The following is a 24079-nucleotide window of genomic DNA, read 5'->3' on the forward strand; positions in this document are numbered from 1 at the left end:
ACTGGTAGAGCAGAATATCGGGTCAGTAGCGATCTGATTTTACAATCGCCTCAAGCGATCTACAATGGTACAAAAACCCAAGTAAAGCACATCAGCAGGAAGAGTGAATGTTTTGATCGTATAGCGATCTGGGGAATAGGTGATGATATTGGAAATGATGGTGCATGCAATTTGCTGGTCTGAAATATGACAAAGGAACAACACGATCCCCTCCAATCGACGACTTCCGAGAACGGCACGGAAAAGGCGACTGGATAGACTGCGAGTATGGAGTATGACAGAAAGGAAAGGAAAGGAAAGCAAAGGACGAAACTTACTTTACTTTACTCTACTTCAGTGATATGTCCAGTTCAGATGAGATATTTGATTTGACTAGCCAGATGATTTGCCGATTGGTATTGCTAGACGGTTTTCCATATATTTACAACAACCTGGGTAATTCAATTCAGATCAACGAGTATTCAAGAACATGTTGGTCACAGCTCTTGGTCACTTACAGATATCCTCATCAAATCCACTAACAAACTCTCACGATCAAACAAACGAGAGCCGAAACAGTCATACGAACGAACCAAACTAGATGGGCGTTGGGCACGTGCGGAATAGTGCTCAAATGTTGAATGATTGAATGATTTGATGATGATGATGTCGGTGGCAATACAAGCCAGACGGTCCGTCCGTTCATCCAAAAAGTTCCGATTAATCTTATCCAAACATGTTCCACAACTATTCTTTACTTGTTCCAATGACTCTTCCTTGTCGATGGTGGACGAGGGTTGTTCTAGTATGAACAAATGTATGAATCGATTGGTGATGCTTTTCTCTCCGTGCTGTGCTGTGTACAGTCTATGTATGTGAATGTGTGTGCCTGTAAAGAAAAGGTGTGACGTTTCACTTCGAATTTGTATTTTTAAGCTTGTTCTTGGCTACTTCGTTCTGTGCGTGCCTGACAATTCGATTTCGATAGATGTAGTATGGGGTCTCCAATGTTTACCCAATTTCACTCATCCCATGATTTATGGCATCTCCTCGTAAGTCGACAACATAGGTCGGATCGATCGGATCGTACTGATGCTCACTCATTCTGATAACATGTAAACACGATAGAAAGTGTTTAAATGATCATATTATATAGAAAGTCGAATGTATCCACAATGAAAGTATAGAAGGATGAAAGAAAGCTCAATGATTACCTTGAATACAACGCTATTCCCATTCTCACAATACTGTAATTGTAGCTAAAATGACCCTATGGACGGACAGTGTTACATATCACACTTTGAATCACAACACTTCTAACGATCTTGCTCTTGAATCGATCTCGCCGCGATCTTTTATCACATCCTCAAACAACAATGGATACTCTTCCTCTTCTTCATCCTCATCCTCGTAGACCTGCTCGCCGTTCGGGAAATACTCATCCCACTCTGCGTTCTTTTTAGCTCCATTGCGATCGTCCACCTTGTCTTGAATGTCCGGGTCATGGTGATAGTCATCCGGAAGAAGCGGCTCGTTTTGTTTCTCCCTTGCCAGATCGAGTATCGACGTCAAGCCATAAGAGGCAACGGGCTTTTCAATCGGGTGTGGAGGCCTTATGCTCATATCCAGAGCGTCGATCTTCAAGTGTTCCGATCCATTGTACTCCGACAGGTCTGGCCTTACATGTTTAGGCTTGCAAGAGTGCACGCCAGACTCCTGCTCAAGCCGAATCAAATCAGCGTGTAATCTCAAACGGCATTTTGAGTAGCTCTAACGCACCTCGCCATACTTGCTGTCAATCGGACTCTGATCCTCCATGAGCAGCTCATACTCTTCCTCATCGAAAGCGAGTATCTCATCCACCTGACATTCGACCTCGTCCCCATCATATTCCATTAACAGTTCATCTGCACTAGTATCTTCCTCATCTGCACTAATATCTTCTTTGCCATCAGCATCCTCATCACGCCCATCTTGTTCCGCCGGTGGATAAGCTTTCCATGGTGGCTCATGATCTATCGACAAATCCTGCTCGATGTCAAACGAATGCTCCTCCATCGAGTATTCCTTATCCTCATCGTACTCGTCATCCTCATCATCCTCGATAAGGGGTTGTTCACCGACATATCCGGAGTCGTCCTCTTCGTCATCGTTGTTGGGGAGAATGATGTCCTGGGCCGGGGCATGCGGCATTTTGTCTGCGACTTCAGTCTTATTGCCCGTTTCGGGTCTGTCCAGTCCATCATGAAGGATCTACGAGTCTAGTCAGCGAGATTGTCAAGGTGCAACGTCCTTGGCGCCTCACCTCTATTCTATTGTATGACATTCTGCCAGCTCTGACTCTCCTTCGTATGAACTTCGATCTCCCCATCTGCCCCGTGACATCGCTTATGACCCTACACAGCCGCTTTTCGACTTTACAGTTCCCCTCGTTTTCCCACTCTTTCCGTCTATCTTTCACTTGACGAATGTACAACTGCATGCGATCCGAGTCCGAAGGTTCTATGACTTCCCCGTCATGGCTCGCATTGACATTACGGCCGATTCGGTGTTTCTTCGGTGAACAACCACCTGTTGTAATGTGCTGATCTTGGTTTGGATTTTGATTTTGATTTTGGGATGAATACCTCTTCCTCTTCCTCGTGGGTAAATTAACGGCAGTCTCAGCTATACGGTGAAGCTCAGATTCCTGGATGCAAGTCATGCTTGTGATGCATTCCTTCATCTGAACGGCAAGCGGGGTGCCGAAATCGTTGGACAGATTGAACATCTTAGCGAGCGATTTCGATATTTTGCCAGGAAGGCCGCAGCTCGTTGAATACTGCTTTTTTATACACACATCAGATGAGTATGAATACGAGTGTATGATGTGTCATACCTGTAATAAGCCGCCATCGAAGATCAGGGGGAACCGCCTACATGACAGTGACATAGTATAAGCTGCTGTATTTGATCCATTCAGACGTATGCTAGCAGCTTACCGAATAAAGTGGACTCGAATCAGTCTATCCAGACCTTGTCGTATCTGCCCACTGATCCAGGAGCCTCGTTTATCGCTGACGTGCTGCGAAGCTGACAATTGATTCTCATCTTCTGGATCGACCTCGTCCACTTGACCGCAGTCCTCGAGCTCCATCAACAGAACGTCATCTTCGTTCTCGGTTTTATGTGCTTCCTCTTGTACGGGTATGCGACGGACGAGATCCTTGAACACCCACTCAAAGGAGATGTCGATGGTGGTCAGGAAGGCGATGGAGTGCCCTGAGGGTATCAAATGGGTTGACAGGACGTTATGAATGGGTGATGATGTGATAGGGTTTAGGCAGAATGACATTGCGGATGAGCTGGGAGGATCGGATCGGGAACTGATGTCGGTGAGGGGTTCGAGCGGTTGTAAGCCTAAAGTTTTGCTGTTCTGCAGGGACAGCAGGCCGTCAGAATCTAATAGATGATATCGTCTTATATGATCTTGTAGATGACCCACCAGACTGAAAAGACTGTGCAGCTTGTCCTTGATCACATTCTCGATTCCACATCCCAGGCCGATATCCAAGTTGTCTGATTTGATCTTCAGATTGACCTGGATCTTACCTCCAACAGGCACGATCGTCTCTACGCATTCTTCTATCCTCCGTCCTGTAGCTAGAGGAGAAATGAGGCGGGTCGGTACCAGAAGATGAGGCCTGACTTTGATCCGCAATGCTGGTGCATATGGTATCTCTGATGTTGTGTAGAAATGTGAATATGGTAGAGTTATAGGTTGAGTAGGTATGATCGTATGTGACATGATGCTGCCCGTGTCTATCACGTGTAGGTACGAGGGCTCATTTCGTTGATTCACATCACCCAGTGAGCCTGATCCATTAGAATGATTGTGGTATGAGTGATCAGAATTGTGTAGAAGAGGAGGAGGAATAAGGAGGAATGTGAATATGTGAATGTGGATTAACTGTGTCGTCCTTGTCTTCGAGGTGGACATGTTGAGTGGAGGGTTTTACTTTGATTTTATTAAATGATGACGATCTGTGCGTTTCATCACTTACTATTACCTCTTTAGGCAGATTGGGATCGTCAAGTAAGCAGTGCACGTGGTGTCTCCTGTTTGCGCACGGTGACGCCTGAGTTTGTTGGGAAGTATGACGCCAAGAGCGAAAATAGATTCATCTTCCTCGGCCCAGATATCATATTCGTATTCTGTTCTTCAGTAGTAGTTGTTAAAGCATTCTTTTGAGGAAGGTAGCCCGCCGCCTTCTGATCCTCATTCATCAGCCAAGATGCCTCCATTGGCCAGATCAGCTTCCCTTCCGACCCTGCTCACCCTGACAAGGCTGTTCCACGCTATCCCCAAACGATCGGAAGAATGGGTATTCCAAGCGGCCGCTTCGACGCCAATCGAGCCTGAAGATCCGCCTGATAGTCCTGCTTTCTGGTGGAAATTGAGTCTATCAGTTGTGTTCGTCTTATCTGGTGGTGTCTTTGCTGGGTGGGTCACATCCCCCAACTATCCTCTTTCTCGTGCTGTGGGATCACTTGCTGATGATACGGATTATCGATTCAGTTTGACGTTGGCTTTGATGGGTTCAGATGATCTCAACCTGCGAGTCTTAGCGACCTCTTCCTCGGAGCCTAGGGAACGTAAAGCCGCGGCCAAAGTGCTCAAGCTACTTGGGCGAGGTAGACACTGGGTGTTGGTGGTCTTGCTATTGAGTAACGTCGTAAGTGAAAACCCTTGGGCGACTGGTTCGCCAAGAATGGAAAGAACGTGCTGGGCTCTGCTGATCAATTGCTTCCTACTGCACAGATTGTCAACGAATCTTTACCTATCTTTTTGGACGATGTGTTGGGTGGTGGATTGTATGCAGTCATAGTTTCGACCACTATGATTGTCATTTTCGGTGAAATCATCCCGCAAGCTGTAAGTCAGGTGAAGCCGTGAGGATCTGAGCAAAAGCTGATTTAACGGATCGCTACTCAGGTATGTGTCAGATACGGACTAGCGATTGGAGGAGCATGCGCACCTATGGTGTGGTGCTTCATGATCTTGTTCTCACCCATCGCTTGGCCGACTGCGAAATTACTAGATTACATCCTAGGCACTGATGAGGGTCATACGTGAGTTACTCAAGGTTTCTTCCAGCTTCATTCCATCTAGTTCCTGTCCGGTCTTGGCCGTGCCAAATTTGTTGAAGCTGACAGGGCACTCGGATTTATAGTTACAAGAAGGCGGAACTCAAATCGTTCTTGCAATTCCACCGGGAAGGTGAAGAACCACTCAGAGATGACGAGGTGGGTGCAGCTTTTCTGGGACGATGCTCCGGCTAAATAGCTATATCACGGACTGATATCTTCATTAGATCGGTATTTTGAACGGAGTACTCTCCTTGAACGACAAACATGCTAAAGAGATCATGACCCCAATCAAAGACTGTCTCACCCTGCCTTCAGACAAAGTATTAGACCACGAGTCCATCGACCAGATTCTACTTTCCGGTTTCTCACGAATACCAATCCACGAACCCGGACAGAAAGACAACTTCATCGGGATGTTATTGGTCAAAAGGCTAATCACCTACAACCCAGATGACGAATGGCCAGTCTCCAAGTTTCCGCTCTTACCTTTGCCAGAGGCGAAACCCGATATCAACTGTTTCCAAGCGTTAGATTACTTCCAGACTGGGCGAGCGCATCTCCTGCTCATTAGCGAGACACCTGGTCAGAAGGGCGGAGCGATCGGTATCGTCAGTCTCGAAGATCTGATAGAAGAGATCATCGGTGAAGAGATCGTAGACGAGACCGACCGATATGAGGATAACCACTCCAAGAAAATGGCTAAGCGTTCTGGACCTGCTGCAGTCATGAGGGGTATCATCGAACGAAGGAGAGTCATCAACGCTTTCAGCAGGCGTCCTTCCCGAACGAATACTTCTCAAACCGATTCTCCCAATCCCAACGGTGGTACTCAAACCAATAATACGATCAGTCTCCCTGGCCCCGGTGCAAATGGTTCGACAAAGGGTAATAATACTCAGGATGGAATCTTGATTCAGATTGATAATGGGAATTTAGTAGCGGAGCCAGTCGGGTTTACGGGAGATACTGAAAATAGCGTCTCAATTGATCCGAGCAAACGAATGACCGTCAGCTCAGGATCGGCATCGATGGAAACGAATAACACGGAACCGATATCGAAGCAACCTGAGAATCTGATGGATACGATTGAAGAGACTTCACCCATTAGTCCTTCGTCAGGCGCAGACGCAGGACAGCCGAGAAGTCCAGTTAGCACAACGGTAGAAGAGACGAAAGCGGATGTGACAATTGAAGTAAATGACAGCGAGATGCTATCGCCCAACCCGAACGATTTCGATGAAGGCAGTGGAAGTGGTAGTGGGACTGTCAGCGGGAACGTGAGCGAGCATGACGACGCCACGAATGGTACGAACGGGGACGGAGTCAATGGGACTGGTGCGGGAAAGAAGAAGAAGAAGAAGGGTAAGAAAGGAAAGAAAGGTGGAAGTTAGTATGATTTCCTCTTTCGTTGCCTTTGCCTACCACCCCGCAATACAATCTACACAAAACGCATTACATGCAACATGCAGATTCTCCTTCCATTTGACCTTTATATACATGTGCTATCTACATACATACAGATATCCAGCCATCCTCTCTGCTTCCGCACCATTTGCATTCCTGCATGCCTACGAGTATTTCCTTCTCGCTTAAATGTATCACTTATGCATGCTTATACGATGTATGGTTCCCCCCTGCAGATGCGGACACTGATACGGATTCGCGTTTACCTGATAAATCGGCGAGAGGGAGTGTTGATGGACCACAATTGCCTTTTGAGAACCATCAAGCATTCTCGAGAGCCTGTCTAGCCTATTTGGGGAGGTACGAGCAGAGTCTTGGTTCTGTGCAACAAGGAGGATCGAGCGACCGAGGGGGAGGGAGGAATGATGGTTGGAGATGGGTTCAACATCAGGTAGGTTCAAAATTTTTTTCAATCGAACAATCGAATACTGAGTGGTGCTGGATCTGGATCTGCTTCTCTCGTTGGGCTGTACTATGCTATCGAGTGACCTGAGTCGTTTGATTATATGCTAACATTTACCATTTCGAACGATATTACAGTCAGCTCCAGATCAAGGATATCTTTATAGACGATTGACCAAGTACATCCCCATCCCCATCCCCATCCCCGTGCCCATCGGTAACTCCAGCCCAGACCCTTCGGCTCTTACAACGCGGCAGATCTATTCAACACATGATACAGGTGATCGTCGATACAGACTCGGAGATGATTCTGAACCCGCACATCACCGCGGACTGCCAGAACAGGAAGAAGAAGAACAGGAAGAAGAGGAAGAAGAAATGTTAGAAGACGTGATTGACGAAGCGGCCGCACTGCCACTCAATATGCATCACTCAATACAAGCACAAGCACAAGCACAAACACAAGCACAAACACAATCGCCTACTCAAACGGGGCACAATACAGTCCAAGCGGCCAAAGTCGAATTGGAAGAATATATAATTTATTCAAAGATTTACGGATGCCCTCAATTCTGCTTTAGAGCTTTTGATCAGAGTGAGTTCAAGTCCGAGTTCAAGTCCGAGGCGGAATACGCACTTCTTTCACATATGACATATCCAGGATTTCATTGTCAACTAAGCACCCCTCCGTTGAGTTGAGTTGAGTTGACGCTGATTTGATCCATCATCCGCGGAATTTCATTACATGTACTGTAGCCGGAGCACCTCTGTCAAATTCCCAATTATTATCCCTCAACTTCCTTAAACCTGATACAAATACAACCACGACTACAACGCAATCTCACTACCAAAGCGAAGATACTCCTGCACTTGGCCTTCTCCCCGATCAAGGCACATCATCACCTTCGCCTTGGCCTTCTGCACCTTCTCCGCCGTTGCTGCAGTCGCTCGAGCTTCCATCGACCGGACAATTGGTCTTAGCTATAAATCCTACTCCGATCCTCGAAGGTGTCAACGAGATCATGCAATCTGGGCCAAGACCTCAACGTCAAGCTCACAAGGATGCCCATAATCACGCTCGAGGTCGGAACCAACATGAGGATCAGTCCCGAAGTCGAGAAGGAGATGAGGCATCGCAATTGGAAAGTGCAGTCAACTGGTTGGAATGCTGGTTATTGCTCATCTCCAATAAAGTGGATCTGAGCTACCCATAATGCCAGAAACGTATAATGAAGAACGCAATCTCAGAGTGGTTTAAGATGTTAAAAATTCTTGGACAGCGATCGTCATCCTTGCATTCGTGATGTTCTATGTATAGTATAGCATTAAATCAGGCATCAAGCATTTGACTGAAATTCGGTGGATTTAGGTGAAAAACGAATGTTGTATATGATAACTGTCAGATATCGAATGTATAACTGGACTGAGTGAAAGAAGGGAAAGGTAAAAGGGAAAAGAGTAAAGACGAATCGAGAAAACGCTACATCCTTGGTCATAGATATACTGCTATATTCCAATAGACCTTAGGGTATTTTCTGGTAAGAGCTATGATGGATATGTCGTACAGTTCACTCTGATCTGGGTTTCGAATTACAATCCCAAAGCCCGCATTATGGCATATCCAACAGTAACAATCACAAAGGTAGCCAATATCGAAGCTGGGATACCGTTCTTGAGGAAATCCGATGCGCCGATGAATCGTTGACCCAATTTATTCTCTTGTGTGATTCTGCAACGAGTGATTCATCAATTGCTTGATCAGCCAAGACCATGACACCACACCCTCTCTCTGTGTGCGTTGATCACATATACCGAATTACTCACGCGGTCATATTGGGGAAACCTGAGACAGGGAGACCCATACCCGCCGAACAAATCAGTGCGGTGGCCTATCAACCGGATCATTAGCTTCCTACGTCTTCGAAAAGCTGAGACGGCAGTCGCACTTACCATGATCAATAACCTGGGATGAGGCTCTTCTAACGAATCTCCGATCCTGGTAGCTATAGGTACCAGAAGCACCGCAGCGATAGTATGCGATATGCTAAAAGAAATAATCAGGAAAGATCAGCTTACACGTGCCTCGTCAGATCAGTCACAGAAGATTCATAGATTTTACTCACAATGTAGCGATGACTAGCGCAATCAAGGAGAAGACGATCAAGATTGAATATAGACTCATTCCTTCTACTAGCTTTTCCAGGACTTCATCCAGCACATCTAGCAGTCCAGAAGACAGAGTGGCTTTTCCAAGTGCGATACCGCCCATAGCTAAGAAAACGATTGACCAATGGAAAGAATGGAAGTCCTCCTGTTGATCACCATGAACACCGGTTATCAGTATGCTCTTAGTGTAATAATGATAGATCAATCGTGAACGAGACAAATGCTCACCTTGGACAGTATCCCGGTGCCGAAGAAAGCCAACAGAGGGATGATAGCAATGATACCCATATCTCCCACGATGCCTTCCATGGATTTCTCGGCGCACCAAAGGGCAATTGTGATTCCGCTGATAACCAGGACATACCAGTGAGTCGCAGTGAGAGAATCTGTGTTCTTTCGCATTTTTGGTATAGCCAGATCGTTCTCCCACTTGTAGTTGACATGCAAGAATGCCCAGATAGTGACTACGGACAGTGACGCCACCGGAAGGGAGATGGCGAACCACTGTGGCCATGAGAGGGGTGGGTCCATTGATCCCAAGGAGATCAGGTTTTGTGGCGAAGAGATGGGCGATGCTTGACCTCCAATGTTCGAGGCAAGGGCAATGGCGATCTAGAGTAAAGGGAATAAATAAGACGTCAGGAACCAAATATCCACACACTGGAGTATGCGGGACTTACTATCAGACATTTCGAGAACATCGATTTAGGGTGGAGCTCGTCGGTAATAGGCTATGTGGTGACATTGCATCAGCATCCCTCTTACAGGACTACAGATTTCTCGCCCACTCACCTTGATCAAAGCGTAGCATAGTGTTGGCGCAGCAACGTTACTGATCCACATACTCGCGAAAGTAGCCACAAACATGAGAACAAGAAGTACGACCGAGGGCTTTGTACCGGCAGCATTGAGGATCCGCGAAGCAGTCATGACATCTAGCCTCGTCTTCGATAAAACAGCGGCGATAGTAAATCCTCCGATAAGTAGCATGATTGTCGGGTTAAACATTTGCGAGAAAATGTATCTACCGAATCGGTCCATCAGTTTCAAGCGAGTTAGATATCACAAGGAGGTTTTATGCTCACTTGGTACCATCTGCAGCTGTAAGACGTGTCTCTCCATCCGTTGATCGGAGCACTCGTAGAAACACGACCAAGAGCGGTACAGACAAAGAAGTGACGAATAATGGGATAGCCTGATAGAAGATGTGGATCAGCTTGGTTTCCAGTAGGCTGAACCAGACGAAATCATCACTTACCTCCGTAGCCCAAAGGATTGTGCAAAACACCAACATTGCCAGACAGTTGCTTTCTTCAATACCATCCATCGGCGAAATCTGGACAATAGCCAACAAAGTTGCCAGGGCGATAGTCAAGATCAGAACCCTTGACGTCAGCCAAGCGGGTTTCCTAAATCGTCCTAGCGGAGTTCTGAACGAATTCTTCGAGACGTCGAAGGAAGAAGGTAGTTCTTCTGGTGTCACTGATCTGAAGATTCCAGTTGATTTGTTATGTCCAGATACCATCTGGGACCATACCGTCTCTCTATCAACCACGATCTTTTCCCGTAATTGCGATCTCAGTTGTTCTTTCGCCAGATCTTCGTCGCCTGCAGCTGCGACTCGTCGATAGAGGAACAGTATCTTAGCTAGGAGCTCGTCTATCTCCTCTTTGGCTTCAGGGGTCCAAGGTGAATTAGTGATCACGTCGTTCTGAATGTATTGCTTCTTCATCTTGTTGTTCGTGTTTTTATCGTATTTCTTCAAGATCTTCTCGAAAGCAGTCATATTGAGATCGACATATTGTTTCAAGGCATACGCTTCTAGCCATACCGAACTGATACGCTTCTTAAAGCCGATTCTGAGGACAGTTCCATAATCGTTATTGGCAGTCCACACAAAGACAGGTCTTCTGGCATTTGCTCCGGACAAACCCAGTTGGGGTCCGCCTTCTTCCTCGTCCTGACCTGTCTTCGGCACTGCCCAATCAGGTACAGTGGCCGGATCCATCTGGACTAGTCCTAGGGAATGGAACCTTCTTCTTGGCCACGAGAAGTCTCCCTCATGGGAAGAAAGCGATGAGAATGAGGTACGTCGATCTATCGTTCCCGTCCCATTGCTATTGTGGGGTACCAAATCATCGGTCGAGGATTCCAGGTCTGCTGAAGGGCGTCTACCTTTCTTGGGTAACGGCACGCGTCCTCCCATGGGCGAGCTGGTAGGGCCGTTTTCCTCCCCAGCGAAATAACCACTAGCCACCGAATCTCCTAGGTTCCCACTTCTCGAGGATCCTCGGTTGATGCTTCTTTCCCTGGGTCTGATCGATGCTTCCATCAGATCCGCTTCATCGGGATTGTTCATCACGCTTCGTCTCCTTCCGAACCTCCTCAATCCACCTAGTCTACCCACGATAGACGGTCGAGATCTGACTGGCGATTTTGGGGGATGCTGAGATAAGGAGGGACTTAGGAGGTTATCGGTTTCCCTCTGTTCACCATTCCCATCTATAAGATCTTCATCCTCCTCATCCACCTCTTTGATCGTATCATCCTGTCCCAGATCCCTCTCTTCTAGCCCGGCTATCTCCTCCTCGAGCAGCTCGTAAGACCTGAATATTTCTTCTAATTTGGTGTGGTAAAAGTCAGTGACTTTGTGCCGCTCCTTATCTAAGGCTTTCTTGAAGTCTTCCGGGTTTGCATACTTATCTTTCTTCTTGTTCCGGTGCAAGGGCAGGATGGAGGATGTCTCGCTGTCTTGAGCAGTGGAATGGTATGTCGGATCAAGGGGGTTGGATGGGAAAAGCTTTTTCAAGGCGTCATAGCTTTTATCGGATTATCAGTTCAGGCTAATACATATAAACGGGGTTTCGCTCTGACAGGTGGAGAGACTCACTCGACATAGTAATCCCACCACTCTATATTACTGTTCAGCTCGAGCAATGTACTATACACATACAATCAGTGTTGCCTCTTGCGATTAGGGGGGTCTGGATTGAATGACAGACGTACCCGAATTTCATCTTATCTCCTTTTCTTGGTGCTCTTTTCGCTTTTCTCCAAGTCCAAGTCCAATTCGATTTCGATTTCGATTCCGCTCGAAGCGGTTGTAAGTCGATGTATTCTGCTTCTGCGCTGAACTCCTCGAGTTGGATTGGCTGTAGGGAGAGCCTCGATATAGCTGATTGGAGGATGTTCACAATCGATGATGGAAGGGAGGGAGGTGAAGTAGAAAGAGATTGAGGTAGCACGTTTGATAAAGCACTTAGATGTGTCGCCTATCGCCGATATGCGTAATATCAGACGAATAGGACGGCACTGTTGACCGTGGAGTTACAAGTACAGTGGGACAGTATATACGTATATACAATGCACTCAAGTTTGATGGTCATGTGAATCCAAGTGTATATGTGTGCGACAAATTGGTACGACTGAAAGCCTGAAGTGAATATACTTGAAAGTTTGAGTGAAATGGACGAAGAATAGCATGTCGTACTTTAGTAGTCTAATTACTCGTACTGTAATCCCTGCGCCTAAGAGCCAAGCCTTTTCACCGCGTTCCTTGGTGCGCATGGCATGTATAACGGTGGTGGCAGAGCACGTGAGTGAGCGAGTGCATACAGAAGAGGTCCTGATAACAGGTCAAATGAGATGTCAAGATCTTTCTTGGAACGACGTTCACGCAAGTCCAACAGTGTGACTGCATAGTCGATCTGCATGACCCATTCGTTCAGTTTCAATCTTCATGCATGCACACCTCTGCTTTTGTGGTTCGCTAACAAACGTATCGACGAGATCGAGCCTATCTTGTCAAATGTGATGTATCCCTTCGACTTACGTGCTATATCTCTCTCCTTACGGTCTGGTCTATTGCTTCATCTTGTGTGCGTGTCTGCAGACTTGAAATGGAATGGTGTCCGCGGAATCGCAATGCGTTTCAGACTTCGTTGCTCGGAGGGGAAATTTGACATCCTGCCCGTCGAACAGTGCCAATGGGTAAGAGAACTTGGTACCTCTGAAGGTATGTGTGCCACGTAACATGCATTTCTACATTCTGATTAAGATTACTAGTAAGATATATATGAATGTCAGTTTTGTTTTGGGTTTTCATCCTTTCCTCAATCAATGTCTGGAACACTCATTCTAGAAGAGGATAACCTCGAATTTACAATATACCTAGTTGATGATGGGATTTCCATTTTTTCAGGAGCAATACCGTAGAAATATAATGGGTCGATCAAGTAAGAGATAATAGGTTACCACACCATTTACCATTTATGGACTTATGAACTTATGGACATATATGAACACAAGTAAGGTCACGTCACGTCACGTCAAAGGCCCAACGAACGAATAAGTTACTGATACACTCAACATCATCTCTCTTTCTACCTCTGTCCCAAGTCACACCACACGTCCACTAATCGTGCAATGCGAACCAACCCCTTGAACCACCAGTATACCAGCCATCCACTAGCTCTTCCAACTTGGACTAGCTCCATATCCATTCCCGTTCCCCCATCCAGGTCGAGCTTGTCCATTCGGCCTATTATTCGTCGCTTGTCCATTCGTCGCATTGGCATTACCATTCACACCGCCATAAGCAGGTGATGTGGGTGAATAAGCAGGAGACGCAGGACTAATACATAAACAAACATCATCAGCTTATACCAGGGTGGGTTGACTGTGTTTGCTCTGGGCCTGACTCACCTGTAAGCTGGACTGGCAGGCGAATAAGCCGGACTAGCAGGCGAGTAAGCTGGACTTGCAGGAGAGTATTGCGGGGAAGTAGGACTGAATTGGGGGCTTGTCGGACTACACGTAAACAACATTGGTCAACACAATCAATCTTCTGTATCGGACATCTGGGTACGAGCAGAAGCAGGCAAGATGAAAGAGAACTTCGACTCACGAATACCGCGGACTTGTAGCTTGGAAAGCAGCAGGACTGGTCGGCGAGTAAGTCGGCGACGTCGGTGAGAAAGCCGGACTTGCAGGCGAATACCTCGGACTCGTAGGCGAGTATTGCGGCGAAGTGACTCCCATTCCGCCCATTGGCGAGGTCGGTGAATAGGCTGGAGAAGCAGGTGAATAAGGTGAAGCCCGACTCATACCTGCTCCTGCTCTCGCACCTATGCCTGTACCAGCTCCCGCATATGCGGGTGAAGCAGGTGAATAAGTCGGCGAGGAGGGTGAGAACGATGGTGAGGCAGGCGAGAATTGGGGTGAGGAAGGTGAATATTGTGGAGAAGTAGGTGAGTAAGCTGGAGAAGTAACTGCGTTCGCCCCTCCACCGTAACCACCTCTTGGCACCCAAGGGGAAGCTGCTCCCGCAGCCGCACCAGCGAATGGCGAGGTGGGCGAATATGCTGGCGACGTGACTGCGAAAGGCGATGTGGGGGAATATCCAGCAGGCGAAGAAGGTGAATATCCGACCCCGGGTGACATTCCACCAGGGAGAGGCGAAGTACCGTATCCCAAATAAGCAAAGTTTCCACCTTCCTCGTTGTTCGACGTTTGCATGGGCGAGAAAGCAGCGGACCCCACTGATCCCTTGGCGCCGTCCCACATGGGTGAGAAGTTGTCGTAAGGCGTCATAGCTCCACCAGGCGTCATTCCTCCGGCCAACCCACCTGAGGCAGCCAACATGTTTTGAACAGGTAATCGATGATCCACAATGACGTCCTTCAACATGTTCATGTCTAGCGAAACGTCGAAAGCACCAGTTCCCATGGGTGCCATTTGACCCAACAGCACATTCTCAGCTACTCCTCGACAGTCATCCACATCACCAACGGCAGCAGCTTCAAGCAAGATTTCCACAGTTTCCTCGAAAGACGATCTTGATAAAGCACCAGCGTCGGTTCGGTTGATACCGTGTCGAGTAATCGACATCAATGATCCCTTGGAGCACATGAGATCACAAAGTAGTGCCAAATGTCGGTAATTGACATAAGAACCACCCATCTCTATGACACCGTTCAGTTCTTTGTAAAGAGCATTTCGAGCACCTTCGATACCGAGGGTTTCGTAGACTTCGTAACAATTGTTCGAGTACGTTCGAGGTCCGTCAACACCGTCAACTGCCATCACCTCTTTCAAGTTGATACCATCGGTCTCGAGGAACCATTCTTTCGCTTGATCGTATTCACCCTGTTGGGAAAGTACGACTTGTTTGCCTTCAGAAATGAACACTCTTTGAATACCCTTGATACCACCCAAGACAACTTGATCCAATAAAGTACCTTCAATTCTCTTCAAGAACATGTCTTCATCTCCCAAAAGCTCTTCATCCTCCTTCTCGGCAACGACACGTAATCGAATGATCAACTTGGGTGCATTATCTTCGGAGTGGATCACAAAGACGTCCTTGCCGACTGTTTCTGCTATGGCGTTCACGATTTGAGACATCTCATAACCACCTTCCAATACTTTGGCTCGATCAAGCTCTAAACGTAACAGCCATGGCGAGTGAAGTTCCAGCCGTATGTCTTCATCCGGAATGGCGAAGAACGCATCAACGAAATCTTGATCCTCCTCGATGTCCGTAGAATCCAATTTAGGATCGTAGAAGATCTCGACTGACGCCGTGATATCTCTAAGACGGGTAAATGTGAGTTTTCGCATGATCTGATGTGCGTCTTCCTCCGTTCTGCTGTATTCCGGATCGAGATAAACATTCAAGGCAGGAGTTCTGATGTTGACTGCGACATTGATGATTTCCTTCAATCGAGGTACACCACCGGTGACGGATTTGGAGGCCACACCCGCATAATGGAAAGTGTTCAATGTCATCTGCGTAGCGGGTTCACCAATGGATTGAGCCGCAAGCGTTCCAACCATTTCCGTGGCGTTGACGACCGCTTTATTGAAGATCTGTTCGATTTCTCCGATAACCCAGTCGAAAGCTTCAGTATTGAGGTGATATTCCTCGATGACCCGTCGGGTAGCGAGATGAGATCGAAGGAGCATGTTGAACACCAGTGTAGCGTTGTGCTGAGCATCTCTACTGAGCCTGTCATCTCCTCGTACTACTACCAATCGTTCGGCAAGGGCGTTTCGTTGTTCGATCAGGTACGCTGGATCTAGATCACTGGGCACTCGAGGATCGATGTGGAAGATCTGTTGAGAGTTCTGGATGACTCGTTGAATATTGACAGGAAGGGGGTGTCCCGGAGTTCCATCTGGATAAATATGTTTCCTGAGCAGTTCCCGATCCTCGGTATACTGTCGGAACTCTTCATCCAGAAGATTCTGCAGCTCCACCGATGACTGATCGATACCTGCTTGCAGGACACCTTTCTTGAAGCCGCCAGTAGCGCTCAATACGTCGATCTTATACCTTCTCTCGAAAGCTTTATTGGACAACCGTATTATGTCGAGACTCTGCAGATGGATCATCAGCGATCGAGTGCGACAAGGGGAATACCGCGACTGACCTGTTTCTCCATGGCGGCACCATCCATACCGTCTTCACCGTACAAGAACTGAACAACATCGCCAACAGAGTTTCTAACCGTACCGTCGTAGCCAACTTTCAGATCTTCCATCGCTTTTACCAACCTTCGTTGGATATAACCCGTCTCAGCAGTCTTGACTGCAGTATCAATCAAACCTTCTCGTCCACCCATAGCATGGAACCAGAACTCCTGGGGCGTCAGCCCTCGCAGATACGAATTCTCGACGAAACCTCTTGACTCTGGTCCATAGTCATCACGCGAGAAATGAGGGAGCGATCGATGCTTGAATCCGAACGTTATACGTTTTCCTTCTACGAACTGTTGACCTACTACACCGGACATTTGGGAGATGTTAATGAAAGAACCTTTCGATCCGGATACCACCATTTGTTTCACATTGTTGTCTGCTTTCAAGTTGTCTTGCGTGGTTTTACCGGTCCAATCTCGCGCTTTGTTCAGCTCGTTCGCGATGGAGGCTTCTAACGTTTCTCGGATGGTCATACCTGGTTTCGGTTTCATCTTGTTGGCTTCGGCTTCCGCTATCAAGCGTTGTACAGCTTCTTTGGCTTCTACCATTCGATTCGTTATTCCGGCCATAGTTGCTTTGTCGACGATAGTATCACCGATACCGACGGAGAAACCGTAATGGAGAAGCCAGAAGTTGATCATTTGTTGACATGCTGAGAACCAATCTCGAGCGGCGACGTGGCCCAATTCTCGGAAGATGACGTGGACGAGACCATCATTGGCAGCACCAGCCATGTTCTTGACGATGGTACCATGTATCAGTTCTCCGTTGTCTATCAGGACGTTCTCATCGGTGACATCGATAGGAGAGGGTTTCTCATTGTTCTTTTTGGTGATGTTGATACCCTTAGGGATAGTCATGGAGAGCAGTTGCTTTCCAGTCCACATCGGTTTAGGCTTCAGTATCGCGGGCGGAGGGACCGTTCCGTCCCAGCCGACCAACCACAGCAGGATGTGTTGCACTTGTAGCCAATCGAGCAGATTGTCCCGCAAGGTAAACTTTCGGATACCACACAGGGTGTCTTGTACGATACCCATGACAGGCTTGTTCGCTTGGGGCGAAACGATCTGCAGAGAAGCGACAATGTAAGCCCAAGCATGATATCATTCAGCTCGGTGCTTATATATGTACCTGTCTGGGCACCCAAGCGATCTGACTCAATTCCGCTCTCGTCTCCTCACTTTGTGGGACGCTACATTTGGACTTTAGCAAATGATTGACGTTTTGCATCATTGTCAACTTACTGCAAGTTCATTTCGTCTCCATCGAAATCGGCGTTATACGGTGAAGTACTATATAATGCGTATCAGTGATTACTCCCAAGAGTGTACCAGGATTTCTGAGGAGAAAGGGGAACCACATACACCGAAAGATTTAGACGGAAAGCTGAAGGGAGATGTCAGCCAACTTCGGTCACCCACAAAAGACAAGATTGCTCACTGGAATAGTTCATAAGCTTGACTCTATGCGACATCATCGACATCTTGTGCAGAGAAGGTTGTCGATTGAACAATACGAAGCTGGAAGCTTGATCAGCTGAGATCTACCCTGGAAAGTAATCGTGACTCACTCTCCATCTTTGAGATGTCTCTCAACGATCCAGCCAAATTGCAGACTGATGGGTTCCCCAGATTTCCTGTATTTCAGATCTATACGTTCTCCAGTATCTTTGACGTAGTATCTAGCTCCAGGATAGGTGGCGGGACCGTTGTTGACCAAAGTCTGCAGGTAGACGATATTGTAAGGCGTCACTGATTATTTCCAGGTTGATCAGCTTATATTCGAACGACGAAGTGGATTACATAGCTTACCTCGTTCAGGATATGTGAGTGTCATCGCTATACTCCTAGGCACACCAACTTGATCCAATTGCAGATTCGGATCACCAGTGATAACCGTACGAGCCGAGAAGTCCACACGTTTACCCATCAAGTTTCCTCTCATTCTACCTTCTTTACCCTTCAACCTCGCCCGAATAGCCTTGATAGCTCTTCCAGCTTTATGTTGATCTCGAGGTAGACCGGCAATCTCATTGTCCATATACGTCGCGACGTGGTATTGCAGTAAGTCAAATTGCTCATTCACCACACTCGGGGGTACACCTTCAGCTTCCATCCGCCGCACAATCCCGTTGAATTTGATGATCGACTGTAGTTTATACGTGAGATCGTCTTCACTTCTCAGCGCTCCTCCGTCGATGGCGATTGACGGTCGAACTGCTGCAGGAGGTACAGGTAAAACGGTGAGGATCATCCAGTCTGGTCGAGCGTATTCGGCGTTCAATCCCATGATGTGCAAGTCTTCGGCTGGAATCTTTTTTAGGATATTGTGTATTTCGCCAGGCGAGACATTACGCTCTTCAGGCTCGGCAGTATCCTATGGACAGCTCATCAGCCTTTTACCCATTTCACCTGAGATGGTGAGACCGACCTCTCCCTTATCAGTAGGCTTCCACACTCCAGTCAATTTGAGACCCTTTTTCCGCCAAAGCGGTTGCTCATGCCCGCATCCACCGTGACCTTTCACCCTGCCTTGCTCTGCTGCGAATTGGTCTTCGGCAGTAGCATCGCCATCTTGGTTATCCTCCAAGGCATCAGTCTCACAGACCTTCTTGTCCTTCGCAAGCACCCAGACCGCTCGCAGACGATGTTGCGCTTTCACCCGTCGTACGACATTGCCAACCATCGGGTCCCGCTGATTTACTCCACATGTCAACACCCAGTGCTAAAAGTACTGGTCTGAGGCATGTACGAGCTCACCATATCGACTTTGAGTTTACCACAGCTGTAACAAACGCATTCCAGGATCTTCTTCACTTTGATTATGAAACCAGCGTGAAAGACCGGTCTTGCAAGTTCGATATGCCCGAAATGACCAGGGCATTCCGCCATACCTTCCAGACAGGTTTGACATTTGAAATTACGATCGATAGCTGCTCTTGTGTGAACACCTGACCCTCGCAGACGATCGTCGTTGTTAAGACGACTTACTGCCCATTTTAGGATCCATCAGACCTCCCACTTTCTGCCTGTTGGTCGCCTCATCCATGACTTCCGTGTACTCGATCTTGGCAACGGAGAATGCTTTCTACGAAGCGTATATGGGCGATTCAACCAAAGGTGTAAGCGGATGCATACTTGTCATAGTCTCCCCTCTCGAATCCCAGTATATACTCTTTTGCTCGTGCCCCGGCGATCTCATCTTCCATTTATTGCGGTGAACGACAACAAGCAAAGGCACACTCACGATCTCTTCCGGACTCATCACACCAAATTGGATCTCCTTGATCTGCTTGGCAGGAGCAGACGAGTATGGGAAAGTGACCGTCATTTTGACCGTGTCCTCCTTGTCTTCGTTTCAATCAATCTAGTAAATTTTCCACCTCTGTCTAAAACTATCTTCTGATCCCCGTTCGTCGTCTCTCGGAAGCCGGCGACTCGCTTCTTCTATTCTTTATTGTTGCTATACAATCCTTAATTAGGCTGAAAGGTATCCGTAATACAGCATACAATATAAGTTGGGGTGGCGATTAAATCTAAATATGACAGAATTTGGGTATATCTCCTTCGTCGCTTTATTGCCGAACGTCGGGTGGAAAAAGGGTATGTTAGGAGCCTGTTGTTAGACTGGCAGATGTGCTGGATATCTAGAGGAGGTTTCTATGCCGATCAGAGGGGGAAAGTCGAGACAAAGAGGTATAAGAGGATAATCGATGATCTGGGGTTATTGTCTGGTTTGACGTGAGTCTGATTGATCGATAGAAGGGTAGGCGACTTTTTGTAGGTTTTGTCTATGGTGCGTAGAGCGATTGGTGAATCCTTGCCCTTGATCTGTCTACTCCGATGAAGAAGTAGGAGATGGATGGGATGATTGAGGTGAGGGTGAAGAGAACGAGTCTGAAGAGATGATGCTCTACAGTCGTCTGAATAAACCTAGACGCCATGCTGAGTGAGCGCGAATGCTACTACAACGGGATTAAAAACACACTATAACCAGACGACGGATAACGCCGCCCACGCCCACGCGGTATTACCTCGAGTGGCACTCGATGAGACGATAGCGTCACCATGCACCATGCACACACCGGTACATAGTAACCGTTAGCAATCCACTCCAAGATACCAAAGATAACTGCTCAATTCGTCATTCATAAGCCTCATCTACATCAGACATCACCCAGCAACGATTATCCACTTCACTGCGGACGGCTTTGGAACATTCACAAAAGCGACTCTGCTTGACTCGGAGCGCTTGTATAATCTGGGCACTGGTGATCACTATACACCTTGGCCCACACCCCTCCCTTTGTCAGCAGTAGCACATCTGTGCACCGATCCACACCCTCGGGCGGGATCACACCGGCATACGCCTTCAATTGCAGTAGGTCCTCCAAGATGTCGTGGATATGGGGTTCAGCTACAAACCCTCAATTTGAGGAACTTGCAGGTATGTCCATCATTTATGCGCTGATTTGCCGCTCGGACGTCTGCTGATTGGAAGCGAACTGTAAATATAGAGAAAGCATGTTCGCCTCTGCACCTGCCATATCCACAATCAGAAGACATAGCGACCTCATTGGAGGTGGCAGATATGATCAGGTCGAAATCTGTTCAGCCGAAAATGGCTATGCAGAGCTTGAAAAGGAGGATAGCGGGTAAGAATGGTAGAGTACAGATGTACGCTTTAGGTGTGAGCTGAGTCCTACATTGAGTGCAGAATCAAGCTGATAAATGTGAACAGCTCACTGACACGTGCATCAAGAATGGAGGAGATCACTTCTTGGCGGAGATTGCTAGTAAGGAATTTGTGGATGAATTGTCTGGTCTGATCAAGAGTCCGGTGAGTGTATAGCCTACCGCACCGTCCTATCATACTATCGTACAGGATGACCCATATCGCCCCGGTCTTCGGTGAAGAGCTGTGTGCTGATTCACATATCCGTGTCTAGATAACCAACCCAGAAGTCAAGCAAATGCTATTGAAGCTGTTCCAACAATGGGCTCTAGCGTTCCAGTCCAAGAAGGAGCTCACTTTCTTCGTGGATGTATATAATGAGCTGAAGAATTCAGGTAGGTCTTCGGCTGACGGCAGAGATGTGTGACGTCAGCAGCTGATAAAGTATTCCGACTAGGCATTTCTTTCCCTCCGCCTCCTGCTCCTATCCCATCTCACCTTTTGACCACCTCAACCGCTCCTGCTTGGGTGGACAGTGAAGTCTGTATGCGATGCCGGACCGCTTTTACGTTCACGAATCGAAAACATCACTGTCGGAACTGCGGATTGGTGTTCGATCAAGCATGTTCCAGCAGGATGATGCCGTTACCTAGATTCGGTATAACAGAGGAAGTCAGAGTGTGCGAGAGCTGTTGGGTCAAATCTGGCAAAGGTAAAACTCCTGACGGGTAAGCGCTATTTTCGCTTTTTCTCTTGCACCAATCTGCTAATGTCCGAAATTTCTATATTAGCCCTGCGCCTGCTGTACCTGGACGAACACCGCGGAGTCGGGCAGATCTCGATGCAGATCTACAAAGAGCGATAGAATTGTCTCTAGCGGAATCTCAACCGGGAGGAAGCAATTTTATCGGATCAGAACCCCCGATAGCTAAGAAGAATGCTACGGCGGAAGAAGATGACGAGGATTTGCGGTTGGCGATAGAGGCGAGTCTGAGGGATATGGAAAGAGCGAGACCCAGCGCCCCTACAGGCTATGATGAACCGGAATACAAGGTGAGTCCAGCTTAACGATGTGCATCGTGTCTGAGGTCTACTTCGGAACTAACGAGTCCCCCTATCTAGCCATTACCGACATTTGACCTTGCACCCAGAGAGGCCGAAACTATATTGACGTTTTCCAATACTATGGATCAAATGGCCGCCTATGGGGAAAGAGATCTTAGGAGATTTCCTCATGCTCACATACTGGCAGAACAAGCATATGCGTTAGGCGAGAAGCTGCATCGAAATGCGGAAGAGAAAAGCACCAAGCAACGTAAGTTCTTTGTAGTATCCTTTTTTGTTCACCAAATGAATCTCGAGCTGATTTTGCCCGACCGGCAGAAATGCTGGCGGAAATGCAAGGCAAGCTATCAGAAGCTGTGTCCTTATATGGAAGTATTTTAGATGGACAACAAGCATACTCGGCCCGAAAGATGCAAGAAGAACAGCAAAGACGTTATCAGCAGCATCAATCGATGTATGCATATGCGCCCCATCAACAACAACAAAACCCTTACTCTTACGCATCGCAAGCGTATCCTGTCGCAAATGGGTATGGCCAATATAACCCACAACCCTCGTATCAACCGCCACAGCCGCAGGCTCAAGCTGCCTCATCTTTCTACCCACAGATGCCCTTTCAAGCCTCCGCTTCCGCTCAACCTAACTACGCTTCAAGTCAACAATATGCGTATCGGCCAGAGGCCACATCTTCCACACCTGTCCAGCCGGCTCAACAACAGCAATACAATAATTATCCTCAATCGACACTAGCGAGACATCCTTCCCTCAACTCACAAGCATCGGCACCACAACGACAATCATCCATGACGTATGCCTCTCCTCCTGTATCAGTAGCACTTGACCCTACTCCACAACAAGCGCCTCCAGTCCCCGTAGCTTCCCATCCGCCTTCATCCCCTTCGACCAGCCTCCGATCCGTCTCCCACCAGGCTTCAGCGCCTCCTGCTCCAAGCAGTCAGGGCTCATACAAATCCCCTGCACCGGTCCATCATCAGCTCGACCATCAACCTCAATCACAATGGCAAGCTCAGCAAGCTGAGCCATCTCAGCCTTCTCAGCTACAGTGGGATGGAGTACAGGAACAACAACAGGGCTATCAGCAAGGGTCATACGCGCCCATTCAAGCTGTTCAACAATCGTATGAACCTTATGCACCTGTACAGCCGGCGCACCAATCTGCCCCACCACGTCCGCAACATCAACATCAGCATCAACAGCAACATCAAAATCAACAACCTCAGCAGCCACAGCAGCAACCGAACGGCGTACTTCCTTCAGGAGTATACAACGTGAACTCTTTCCCATCTGCTCCTGCGCAGATCTTCCCGGACGCTCCCTCCGAAGTACCCGCCAAAACGATAGAGAAAGAAGAGAAAGAAGAGGCTTTGTTGATTGAGCTGTAGGATGTATAGTGTCACACTGAAAGTGGTAAATACAAACCTCGTTGTACTGTACAGTTCTAGTACTGTACGATTATTTGATGTATCCCTGAGACAAAATGCATCTTCATTTGCAGTCCGGGTGAAGTGAGAATTGGGCATTTACCGATGTTTCTGACATGCCAGTGCTGGCACGATGCCAATTGACAGCGATCTGCTTTCGAAACATTACTTAATTCCTAGATATACGACGTATCGCAGCTCTTCCAAAGCTTGTCAAATCGACATCCTGGATCGTTTTTTCTTTACCGAAATAGCTGGATGGAGCTGCGACCGAG

At 47.6% G+C, this 24079-nt stretch overlaps 5 protein-coding genes across 5 annotated transcripts; 2 read left to right on the forward strand and 3 right to left on the reverse strand.

The window, feature by feature from the left end:
- Nucleotides 1-1284: 1284 nt before the first annotated feature.
- I303_105873 (uncharacterized protein) lies at nt 1285-3766 on the reverse strand (the record flags this gene model as incomplete). Its single annotated transcript, XM_018409184.1, has 6 exons — nt 1285-1695; nt 1759-2232; nt 2285-2800; nt 2858-2894; nt 2961-3394; nt 3464-3766. 6 exons carry the CDS (start codon nt 3764-3766, stop codon nt 1285-1287), a joined length of 2175 nt encoding a protein of 724 aa, XP_018261456.1.
- Nucleotides 3767-4253: 487 nt separating this feature from the next.
- Nucleotides 4254-8189, forward strand: I303_105874 (uncharacterized protein; the record flags this gene model as incomplete). Its single annotated transcript, XM_018409185.2, has 9 exons — nt 4254-4462; nt 4538-4694; nt 4781-4894; nt 4955-5091; nt 5193-5265; nt 5334-6489; nt 6750-6964; nt 7114-7570; nt 7732-8189. 9 exons carry the CDS (start codon nt 4254-4256, stop codon nt 8187-8189), a joined length of 2976 nt encoding a protein of 991 aa, XP_018261457.2.
- Nucleotides 8190-8565: 376 nt separating this feature from the next.
- I303_105875 (uncharacterized protein) lies at nt 8566-12527 on the reverse strand (the record flags this gene model as incomplete). Its single annotated transcript, XM_018409187.2, has 12 exons — nt 8566-8704; nt 8800-8864; nt 8926-9019; nt 9099-9286; nt 9370-9753; nt 9822-9872; nt 9934-10165; nt 10227-10336; nt 10400-11960; nt 12032-12082; nt 12148-12399; nt 12511-12527. The coding sequence occupies 12 exons, from the start codon at nt 12525-12527 to the stop codon at nt 8566-8568; spliced, it is 3144 nt and encodes a 1047-aa protein (XP_018261459.2).
- Nucleotides 12528-13608: 1081 nt separating this feature from the next.
- I303_105876 (uncharacterized protein) lies at nt 13609-19953 on the reverse strand (the record flags this gene model as incomplete). The annotated part of the gene is made up of 14 exons (XM_018409188.2): nt 13609-13774; nt 13846-13950; nt 14048-16521; nt 16575-17690; nt 17755-17815; nt 17868-17915; nt 17988-18009; nt 18064-18143; nt 18194-18374; nt 18435-18999; nt 19054-19317; nt 19383-19555; nt 19614-19710; nt 19870-19953. 14 exons carry the CDS (start codon nt 19951-19953, stop codon nt 13609-13611), a joined length of 5436 nt encoding a protein of 1811 aa, XP_018261460.2.
- Nucleotides 19954-21017: 1064 nt separating this feature from the next.
- On the forward strand, nt 21018-23765 carry I303_105877 (uncharacterized protein; the record flags this gene model as incomplete). Its single annotated transcript, XM_018409189.1, has 8 exons — nt 21018-21069; nt 21140-21312; nt 21364-21462; nt 21572-21692; nt 21755-22025; nt 22089-22350; nt 22420-22612; nt 22681-23765. 8 exons carry the CDS (start codon nt 21018-21020, stop codon nt 23763-23765), a joined length of 2256 nt encoding a protein of 751 aa, XP_018261461.1.
- Nucleotides 23766-24079: the final 314 nt, after the last annotated feature.

This window comes from Kwoniella dejecticola, chromosome 7, assembly GCF_000512565.2.
Source record: "Kwoniella dejecticola CBS 10117 chromosome 7, complete sequence".
Taxonomy (NCBI): domain Eukaryota; kingdom Fungi; phylum Basidiomycota; class Tremellomycetes; order Tremellales; family Cryptococcaceae; genus Kwoniella; species Kwoniella dejecticola.